At 43.3% G+C, this 11,386-nt stretch overlaps 1 protein-coding gene across 35 annotated transcripts in view; it reads left to right on the plus strand.

Annotated features, from left to right (window-relative positions):
• The window catches only part of ANK3 (ankyrin 3), a 762,832-nt gene extending 753,930 nt beyond the window's left edge, over positions 1-8,902 (plus strand). For 32 of the 35 annotated variants that reach the window (XM_073685429.1, XM_073685434.1, XM_073685432.1 and 29 more), the window contains 4 exons: positions 2,048-2,131; positions 2,252-2,323; positions 5,633-5,714; positions 7,864-8,902. In XM_073685429.1, the coding sequence (XP_073541530.1) occupies positions 2,048-2,131; positions 2,252-2,323; positions 5,633-5,698 (222 nt within the window). In that variant the 3' untranslated portion in view covers positions 5,699-5,714; positions 7,864-8,902. The remainder of the gene's footprint in view (positions 1-2,047; positions 2,132-2,251; positions 2,324-5,632; positions 5,715-7,863) is intronic. The other 3 variants (XM_073685435.1, XM_073685445.1, XM_073685446.1) reach the window with 2 other exon arrangements.
• Positions 8,903-11,386: the final 2,484 nt, after the last annotated feature.

Consider the following 11,386-nt stretch of genomic DNA (forward strand, 5'->3'; position numbering starts at 1 on the left):
TCTCATTCTGAGTGGAATATAAAGAACAAGAAAGCACGGAATTGACATTATCAACTTGAACAAAGTAACATAACTTGCATTTGTTGGAACTCGTGGCTTTAGCGTGGAGCAGAATCTGGTACTTTGCAACTTTGGGGAATCCTGGGCAATGTTTGAACATGTACCTTTAGAGCTAGGACGTTATTCTGAAATTGATGAAACGATCATCGTTGCCCTGTGGATTCCTGATTTTCACCCGATTTACCTGTGATATGAAGAGCTCTGTCCTCCCACTTTAATTCCTGCTGTCTACTTTAGTTTTGAGAAGGCTTCTCTTTTTGAGCATGGTTTGCAGAAGCCGAATCGATCAGGATATGAACATTCACTGTGCGCATGATTGTGTGGTTTGTAGGATGGCGTAGAAGAATAAAGTCTATCACAACTTACTAACAGGTTGGGCTAACAGAGCATCAAAAGAAAACATGTAACTTTGGTGAGACCGACCGATATGATGTGTGTGGGGGATCGAGCAGTTGGAGAGAAGGAGGAGGATTGGAGTTTCGGCTCCCAATCCTTTCTATTTTCAGGAGTTTCTGCCAGATGTGTCTAGCAGTGGCTTGCTTCGCTCTCACCGGTTGAAAACATATGAACTCTCGGTCAAGTCAAGCACTCAAGTTTATGGGGGAGTCGGGAGAGATAGCCGTCTGCCAAATGAATGTTCTGACAGCACAGGGGTGGACAAACTATTGGTGCAAACTGTGCAGCGGGTCAGAGGCCCAATAGATTAGGGCGTCTACTCTCATTTTAACAGCAGTTTCGTACTCTCAAATAGAGTGCACATAACAGCATACGTTAATTATCTTCATAGTTTACAAGTACTGATGGATTGTTAGAAATAATTAGGTGCTTTATGAAGAGCTATGGTATATGAGAGGGCCATACACAGTTCTTGCACTTTTATTATTACTTATTTGTAAAGAATCATTGATTCCATGGTGCTTTACATGTGAAAGGGGGTTTACATACAAAATACAGGTATAAATTATAATGAACAGACTAATATTGACAGACTAGTACAGAGGGCCCTTTCCACGTGGGCTTATAATCTACAGAGTAATAGGGAAAGAGACTGTAGGTTGGGGGTTGCAGTAGCTCCGGTGGTGGTGAGATGGCAGGCGGTTATTGCAGGCTGTAAGCTTTCTTGAAGAGATAAGTTTTCAATCTCCATTTGAAAGTTCTGAATGTGGTGGATAATCGGACATGTTGGGCCACAGAATTCCATAGGATGAGGGATGCTCAGGAGAAGTCTTAGCGGCGATTGGGTGAGGAACGTACAACTGTGGAGAAGAGAAGGAGGTCTTGGGAGGACCAGAGATTACATGGGGAAGGATATCAGGAGATGAGTTTTGAGATATATGGATGGGACAGATTATGGACGGCCTTGTAGATCAGAATTCGTAGTTTGAACTGGATTCATTGGAGAATTGGAAGCTAATGGAGGAATTTGCAGCTGGGAGAAGCGGAGGAGTAGCGAGGAGGGATGTGGATTAATTGAGTCCTCTACTGTCTGGGGCAACAGCTATTTAAGAATGCGGCACCTAACAAATAGAGTAAATGGGGCAGTGCAAATCTGCAGAAAATCCAACACATCTTAACTTCAAATTGGATAAATTCTGTTTATGGAACAGTGGAACATTGTGGTCATAGGGTAAGCACATACATAGCCTGATGCAAGCTACTGACAGGTCTGTTCCAGTGGCACATACAAATGTCTAATACTAATGTTCAATAAGTGATTACTATATGACATCATTTACTATAATATGTAGATTGTCTGACATTTACAGCAATGTAGTTAGGATAAATACCACAAAGTAGAAGACTTTAGGCTGAAATCTAACCATATATTTGTTTCCATTCAACCTTATTTATGGCCAGTGTTACCCACTCGTAGCATGGTTCCCAAAGGCTTGTCTTGTCTTACCCTCCTTACCTTGCATGCCCGGGGTGCTGTGTTTAGGAATTAAGGATTAATGTACAATTGATGTAATAATCTGACACTCTCTAGGGGGAGGAAGTTAAAAACATTCCCGGTGAAACTGTTACTGAAGAACAATACACCGATGAAGAAGGCAACATTATCACCAGAAAAGTAATTTTCTTTCCTCAATGTCCTTCGTTAATTTGGGAAGTATTCCCATATTCGGCTTTTTGTGGTGTGAGCTTCAGAATTTTGAGCACCATAGAAAGTCAATGTTCCTGCTTCTCATAGGTGACACGGAAAGTCGTGAGACGTGTTGTGGTTCCACAAGAGAAAAAAGTTGGTGGAACTGTAACGGTTGGGGCAAGTAATTCTGTTTGTTGTGGTGACACATGCCTTTCTGTGTGCCAAGTTTGATGTCTTAAGACGAGTATCAGTTTGGTGTGTATTTAACACTGTGGCAAACATGCTTTGGGTCTTTTCTCCATCTATTTCTTTGCTGGAAATAGAAGCTTTTACAGCCTTAAAGGGGTTATCTGGGACTAATTTATTTAATCCTATGGGCCTAATAACTAACAGGTGGGTAGTTGCTAACACTCCGCTCCTGCCGGCAATTATGTGGCATCCTCTGACGTCACAACGACAGAACAGCCGCTTCTCTTCCTCTTCGCTCTGATCTGTTGACGGGGCAACGGCCGATGTCAACGTGGCCTAACTGCGGGAAGCTGGCTGTCAATCAGCATGACGCCAGCAGTCACGCCCCGTCGAAAGAGCAGCCTGGAAGAGCTACTCTGTTGAATTGAAGCAGCAGGATTGCCAGCAGGAGCGGTCCGGGCAGGGTAGAACAAGCAGGTATTTAGCAACTAGTTCTTAGGCCCATAATAAAAAAATTAAAATAGTCAAGGAAAACCCCTTTAATTCATACTGTGGACTTGTGGAAATGTAAGGTTTCAGACATACGATGTGTGCAACTGCATAGCTGCCCGCTAGGCAATGATGCCCCGTCCTACCACCAAGAAAAAAAAAGTGTTTCCTCTTTCTTACTACACTGCCTGCAAGGACTATGCTAATAATCCCTAGTTACTGGTAGATTGGCTTACATTTGAGATTTTTGGTAGGTTCTCTCTGAGATTTTGGAGGTAGAAATATCAGACATGGTTTTCACGTGGAATCCACTTCAGGATTCATTGCTTTTTTGTTTGTTTTTGAAGACTTGGATGGATCTCTTATGATGCTGTCATATGATCTGCACTCATATGAAACTGGTGAACTTTCATTACAGAAAACTTGACAGCTGGATCAGCACCTAGTAACTAATTATATGGCTGCATCTGTCTTTTAAGGATGATTACAGGCATTGTGTGGGGAAAATTTACAGTATCTAGTGATACTCACTTTTTCAAACTTCTTTTGAAGACCTTAACTAGTCGAAAAGGCGTGCACTGTGGGCAGACAAGTCTTGCCAATAGTACACCCATTGGGGCATGTCTGAAAACCCTTATCCGGCCTCACTCTCTCCTCCCTGAACTTTGCATCCTGTGCTTTTTTGTGGTGACCATGACGTCAGACATGCGCAGTGTGATTTAAGCTTCTGTCATGTAGATAGAGGTCCAGTGCCCAAACTTGCTGAGTTCACAAGCAGCCGCAAGCTGTAAAGTTTTGGGAGGAGAGAGTGAGGCCAGATCAGGGATCACAGCCATGCGTCAGTGCGGCGAGCGAAAGGCCAGGACTGGTCCGTCCCATAGTGCATGCCGGTTCGACTAGTCAACGTCCTTGAATGACGTTTGAAATGGTAGGAATAACTATATAATATAAGTTTTCTCACACAATGGGGTTGTTTGTACCTAGGCCTAAAGGCCCCGTCACACTAAGCGACGCTACAGCGATCCCGACAACGATACGACCTGTCAGGGATCGTTGCTGCGTCGCTATGTGGTCGCTGGTGAGATGTCAAACAGTCAGATCTTCCCAACGATGCAGCAGTGATGCAGCGACCCGTAGCGACCTGTATAACGATGCACGCCTATGTGTTTCTGTGTCTGAGTCGTCAACAAGGTTGTTGGTAAGGTGTCAAACACACCGATGCATGCTACCCAGCGGGGCCTCAACGATCAAAGAAATGTCCCGACCTTTACGACACGACCAGCGATCTCATAGCAGGGGCCTGGTCGCTGCTAAGTGTCAAACGTAGCGAGATCGCTGCTGAGGTCGCTGTTGCGTCACAAAACTGGTGACTCAGCAGCGATCTCGCTAGCGATCCCGCTTAGTGTGACGGGGGCTTTAAAGACAGCTGCAGTCATATAATTAGTTTGTAGATGTTTATCCAGCTCTCAAGTTCCACCTAATTAGAGGTTGGAGAACAAAACCCTCTAACTTGTTCATATACAACTGCCCTTTGCTATGAACTAATGTTTCTCATACATAAGTATAACGGTAGAGAGTATAAAACAAGTTAAGCATGAATAGCTGAAATCCCAGTACAAGTAAAGTGACACACACCAGTGTACAGAGCCAAACAAGAGAAAAGAGGTTGTGTGATAAAAGCCCAAGTAAAAGGAATACACTATACAAACTACCAGATAAATACTAAAGAGAAACAATGTATCAGAGATTGTATGCTCCAATGATAATTTCGGGGCTAGACTCTGATTGGTGCCATGTTCTGAAAACATGTGAAAAAAGATAGGAAAAAAAGAGTATAAAAGTATACCCAAAGGCAAAGTGCCTTTATCACACATTCTCTATTCTCATATAAAACAACAAGTCTAAAGCAATCTGGAAATGATGCAGACACCTTCCACTAGTGACCAGCCACTGCCAGAATGATCTCTATAGGTAGTAGTTTAGGTAAGTATTCCTGATGAACTCATCCATATTAAAGGTTTAACTTAAATCTGTTCTTGTTAACGTTTTGCACACCTTTTGGGTGACCGGTTTTAGACCTTATAACATTTTTTTTTACCTTAGTTGGTTATTGAAAGGCGAATCTTGTTTTTGCTTTATGTGTTATATGTTTTCTGTCATTAATAATTTTGTCAGGTTTGCATTGGCTTCAGTGGTACTAACCATTCTGAATCTAATTCTGATAAAATATCTACTGTAGGAGTAGGCCTGAGAGAGTGCCCAGCCATTGATTTAGGGTTGACGCGGAGTCTTTTTATGGACAGTTGACTTAGACGGAAATGTTCCTCCACAATTTCATAGCTTTAGGCCACTTGACATAGATGTAAAATTTCAAAGCCAATGGGTGCTCAAAGCCATTAGTTGGAACTATAGCTTAAATACGACTGTTGTCTTAAAAGGGTTGTGCGGTCAGAATATACAGATTTCTTATATGGAGAATAAGTAATCAATATCAGATCATGAGGGTCCGACACCCGGCATCCCCATTGATCAGTCGTTATTTGTTCTGGTAGTGGCTGGGTCTAAACACAAGGAATAGACCTGCACTGTACAGCTCAATTCAATGTATGTCCGCTCATGGGTACAGCTCATCGGTGAGGGTGCCGGTTGTAGAACCCCACACTATCTGATATTGATGACCAAACCTACAGATAGATCATCAGTATATTTTGATCTGGCAACCTTTTTAAGACTTTATTTAAGGTTTTAAGAAAAATGAAAACATTAAAAACTATATCTGTAACAATTCTTAAATTATTTCTATTCTAGAATGACGGGTATAAAGTGAAGACCAAGAAGGAAGTCAGACACATTGAGAAGAAAAGTTATTCTTAATACTATAGTGATTCAGGTGAGTGGTGCGCGTGTAAGATTTTATAAGAATACAAAGTCATTAGCCAAGGTCTGGAAACGTTGAGACTACAGATTAGCTCACGCTGTATGTTTGATATTCTACACGTTAGTCCAAAATAAACTAATTAGCCTTCATGGATGGTGCAAATCTCATATTCTAAATCCAGCTATTCAATTATCTCCCATTAATACTATAGTCAAATAGACTGGCCAAATATTTAGCAAAACTCCATATTTTAAAGAACCTCTTCATGAGATAGGTTCAGATTAAGCATAAGAAAAGCAATTTGAGGCATTTTGCCTCTTGATTTGCTTCGCGTGAATTATGCAAAATGGCAGACGGCTTAATTCTGAAGGGCCCGGGAGGGGTACAGAGTAATACTGAATAGATTATAAACACCTCTCCCCCGGCTCTCACCAGTTGCTTCCTCCAGTCCAGTCCTTTCTTCAGTCCTCACACTCATCCAGATTGGAGAGAGTGACTAGGTGACAGCCAAGGAGAGGTGAGTATTAATATTACCCTTTTTCACACTACATTTATTATGCTCTGGATTCAGGAGAGACCCCAGGGCATAATAAGGCACCCTTGATTCGCATGAAACATTCAATGCTTATCGAACTCGATTAAATCTGTCAAATTTGAATTTCGAGAGAGAAAAAAAAAGACAAGCGCCCATAGGGTGATATGGTACCGTAAATAGGGGGTGTGCTGTCCTAGCTTTGTTCATTGTTTACGGCCTGAGCTGAAATCAGTGGATCATCGGGGTACAGGTTGATGGACCATCATTGATCAGATACTGACGACCATCCAATCATAAAGTCAGGCAACCTTTTTAACTTGATAAGAGTGAATCTTCCGAAATTCCAATTTGTAGTTTGTATGTGAAAAAAGGCTCAGTCCGAGTGATAACACTGGCTGCATCTGCCTTGGAGTGTGGAATCTTTCACTTCCTGCATCAGCGCGGCCATCTCTCATGCCTATCCTCCTATCCATTATCTGTTGTGTTCAGAAGAAGGGAATATTCTTCCTGCTGGAGGACTGCTGCGGCTGACTCAAACCTAAGCTTTTACTGGAGTAGCACCAATCACAACTCCACCAGGTGAACAGTATCTCAGATCTGTTCACTATGTAGTGGCCGTTGCAGAGAATGGTGCTGACCAGGACTGAAATCAGATTATCGTTGCAGCTGCTGGGTATCTGGACTCCAACAAATCTAATATTGTAAGTCCCAAAAACTCTCTAGTTTATTATAACTATGGGAAATGCAAGACATATGCAGAAAGCTGCATGTCAACAAATTGTCCAATGTGATGATAGACAAAAAAACAAGAAACCCATCCATAAGCAATCTCCCAATGCACATGATATCGGTGGAGCTGTCAGCGTGGAACACCACCAATTGCAACACAATTGCACATAAGACCCACTAAAGGTTTTAACGCCACAATTGACATTTATCACGTATCCACAGAGTAGATTATACACATCTGATCACTTGTGTCCTGATAAATGTCTAAGGCCACGGCTCCACTATCAGAATTTGGTCCGTATTTTTTCTCAGGAGTGGGAGGGAAAACCAGGTGAGGAACAACCAGAGAAAAGGTATAATAGAAACACGTCACCAATTCTGCATTTATCACCCACTCCTGGTTTTGTCTCCCACTTCTGAGAAAAAATACTGACCGAATACTAATAGTGAGGCCATGGCCTAAGGCTAATTTCCCACGATCAGCTTTTTTTGCATTTTTGACGCTGCACATTTTTTCTGCATCAAAAATGCAGCGTCTTACAGTTCCAGCAGAGTGGATGGGATTTGTAGAAATCTCATGTCCTCTGTGCTTTTATTTTACGCAGCCTAAACTCGCCTGCGGTGCGTGTTTCAAATCTGCAACATGTCAACTTCTCTTGCGGGTACGCTGAGTTTTCTCTTCGGATTTTCCCCATAGATTTGCATTAAATGCGGAAAATCTGCCGGTAAAAGTGCACATGTGTTTTAAGAGCGTTTTCGCTGCGGAAACGCATAAAAAAATACATGTAACCCGCACCTAAGTATATCAAAAAAGTTTCGTCAAAGCCAAATACTAGAATTTATCAAAAACAAAGCCTTACAGTGAATATAAAGCTCATTCTTCTGTCTTTTTTATAGGATGAATGGTTACTGCCAGTATTCAGAAGAAAAAACAATTAGTGGAGAACACTGAAAAACAAACAAAAAGTGTGTGTTTGCCGCTTCCACACATTAACCGCATGGGTTTTTTTTATGCAAGAAACCTTTATTTTAGCATGAGCCAATTATACAGAGCATGGGAAATCACCTTCATTCGGATGGAGTCAAGGAGTGTGTCGTTTACAATGCAGTGTACATATTAAAGACCATGCTGTTAATGACGTCTCTTCAAGCATCTGGATATTCCTGACGCTGGAACACCCGACGAAGAGGATGACAATTGGATGGACTTGTGAAAGACACAATATTCACTAAAATAAGCAACAGTTCGCCTTATTTTACATGTACCCTGAAAACTGGGGTCTAAAATGCTCTTGATTTTCTTTTATAAATCATCAATGGATTTGCTGTAAATAAGTGACACTTGTATAAAAGTCTAACAAGACTACAATTGATGTTAATAACGCACCGCCTGGTAACTACTTACCAACCGAAGATCACTCACATATCCATATAACCTGATAGGTGTCTGAGAATACTTCACCGGTGGGGTATACAATGGGTGCGTCTTCACAAAATCTTGTATATTATCAATTCAATTGTTTGTATATGAAAATAAAAATAAAACAAAGCCAAGCAGATTTTACACAAATTTCTTTAATTCTGCTGCAAACAGTACACAACGAAACAGGGACTTCTGCTATCCCGAATCATTTTTCTTCGGATTAAGTAATATTTTGGTGCATGTATCACCCACTTTACTTTCATTTAGCCTTCGTTCAACTTTGCAAAAGCTACACTAGAACACAAACCAACATCGGAGCTATCCACACGAGCCCTTTATTTAATCGTATCGCTGTTGCCAACCTCTCATGGACTTTTAAGAACAAAATAATAATAATATATTGTACGGTAGTGCATAGTTCCAGGCACTCACTGTATTGCTTTTACATGGGTGGGGTAAGGTTTTTAGAAATGAAGTTGTGCTTTAAGCAAAAAAAAAAAGCACAAAAAGAAACTGAAAAGAACAATAAGGCAGGCGGCACGATGTAAAGTCCTTACTGTATTGTGTACTGGCTATAAAGATGTAGACTCTTTTCAGTAAAGCCAATCATCTGTATTCATTCTAGCAGTGTAATATTAGGTTGTTAATGCTGCTGTGTTTTAAAAGGGCATTTTTATTTTTATTTTTTTGGGGTTTTGGTGAAATCTTTTCATTTGTTGATTATATTCATATGAAAACAGCATTCATTTAATAGCTCTAATAACAATGTATGAAATCAAAACACTGGATGATCTAGTTGATTATTTAAAACAAAAATAAATTGTGTTTAAAACTGTCCCTGGCTATTATTTGTATATTGGAGTTAAGATCTTTTTATGTTTTTTTTTTCATCTAAAAATACATTATCTTTTTGAAATTGCAATTCAGTGAATGAGGAAAACAGAAATATATTAGGGCCGTAGTTTCGGTCCGATCGCGATTCAGGCCGGGGGACAAAAATTGCTACATACCCGAGTTTGATCTGATATTCGGATTGGTCTCTACTATGCAAGTCAATGAGTGTGTGGAAACCATCGGACTGCCCTCAGATGACTTACTGAGTGCAGGCCGATTTCCACGGACTGACAGAATGGAGAAGATGGAGACATTTTTTTTTCTCCATCTTCTCATCGAAGAGAATTGGAGCACACCATTATCACACTCAGATCAAACTCTGATTGGAGTGTGATTAGCTTAATCGTACAGATTCCCTTGGATAAGAGAATACACGGTCGCCTGTTTTGAGTACTTGTGGTGTCAGGTTCCACACGTACTGGAGACACATACACACGTAGACCCATTCAAATAAACCTTGTGTCCGTGGGAAAAATACACTGACATTCTGTGACAAAAAACGGACATGAGTCGCAAAACGTGCACAGTGATGAGACACGGATGATATCATCAGTGTGACACGTACCAGCGCCTGGGAATCAGTGGTACAGTTAGCGCTGTTCCCAAGCACCAGGTACTGAACGCTGCCCTCATCATTGTCCCCTGCTTGCAAGTAAGATTTAATAAAAAAATCTTTATACTCACCTGTCCGAAGATGTCCCCTGCTGTAATCCACCTGACCGCTCACGCCAAGGAATCAGGGAGAATGACTCGCAGCAGCAAGTGGGCCCCGGATCACAGCAGAGGTCCGGGACTCACTCACTGCAGCGAGTCATTCTCCCCGATTCCTCGGCGTGAGCGATCAGGTCGATAACAGTGGGTGACATATTCGGAGCAAAAGCAGGGGACAATAATGAGGGCAGCATTCAGCACTTGGCCTATGGAAATGTGGCACCCCAGGGGTCTGGTTTCCACAGTAATGCAATGTTATGTCTGAGAGCAGGTGGGAGGTCTCTTGGTCAGGAATCCTATGCATGCCACACCTCCTGCCCAGTCCTGGGAGGGGAAGAACTTCCCCTGTATAAACCTGGGGCTGAGGCAGGGTTAGAGAGTTGAGAGGGAGAGTTCAGCCAGGAGGGCTGACAGGGAGCTGTGGCTCCGGCTGGGCCCAGCTCCTGGGCCATGCCAGAAGTAGAGAAGAGAAGCAGCATAGGAAGAAACAACAGGAGCTCTGTGGGAGCAGTGTTACAAAGAGTCAGGGGCTGGCAGCTGCAGAGCTCGCCCTGACTGAGAAGATTTCTTACCGGACCCGGAGTCCGAGGCTGTGGGGACTAACTCCTACCCAGCAGCAGAATCCGTCAGGCAGGGGATTTCAGGTCCTCTGGCCAAGAAACCCGAAGGCACGGTCACACGCATGGGACCAGCACCGCCGTCGTGGAGCGGAAGCTACTAGAAGGCCCCGAGTCACCGGCCATACGGGTGAGCACCACACGGTACACTCAGGGACGTGGGCTACTTATACTCGCTTCTAGCAAGGTAGCCAGAAGAGTATCGTTAGTTCGGGAGGCCTACAACTCCGCCTGGCCAGGGGAGATCCCATCTGCTCAAGGACTGACCAGGCCCCAACCGCTAGCCAGTACTCCGGGAGGGTCTATCTTTGTCACCAGTAAAGACCCTGAACTACACCGCATCGTCTCTGAGTGGTTCCTGCTACCCCCATCATCCACGTCGGCTGCCCTGAGGCCATACCCCTCCCGTTGGGGGTTATACCATCCACGCTGCACCATCCTTCCACCGGCCTCAGCGGTCTGCCCTGCAGCGGCAGCTCCATAGCTGCATTCAACGGGTGGCGTAGTCGTCCATCATCTACCGCTGATACAGCGCCACTTAGTCTGACTCCCTGGGCACGGACCGGATCACCGCCACGAGACTACAACCCTCAAGAGATCCGGCTCCGGGTAAGCTCCCGCGTGCGCAACGCAGCGCGACACAGGCCCAGGGGCGCGTCAGAAACAGCGCTAACTGTACTGCAGATTCCCAGGTGCCGGTACGTGTGATCCTGATGCGGCACATGGTTGCCACACAGGTGCACACGGATACCTTCGGTACTAGTTTCTCCAGTAC

Source organism: Phyllobates terribilis, unplaced genomic scaffold (assembly GCF_046119375.1).
Source record: "Phyllobates terribilis strain yellow unplaced genomic scaffold, ASM4611937v1 Scaffold_5__5_contigs__length_657084704, whole genome shotgun sequence".
NCBI lineage: Eukaryota > Metazoa > Chordata > Amphibia > Anura > Dendrobatidae > Phyllobates > Phyllobates terribilis.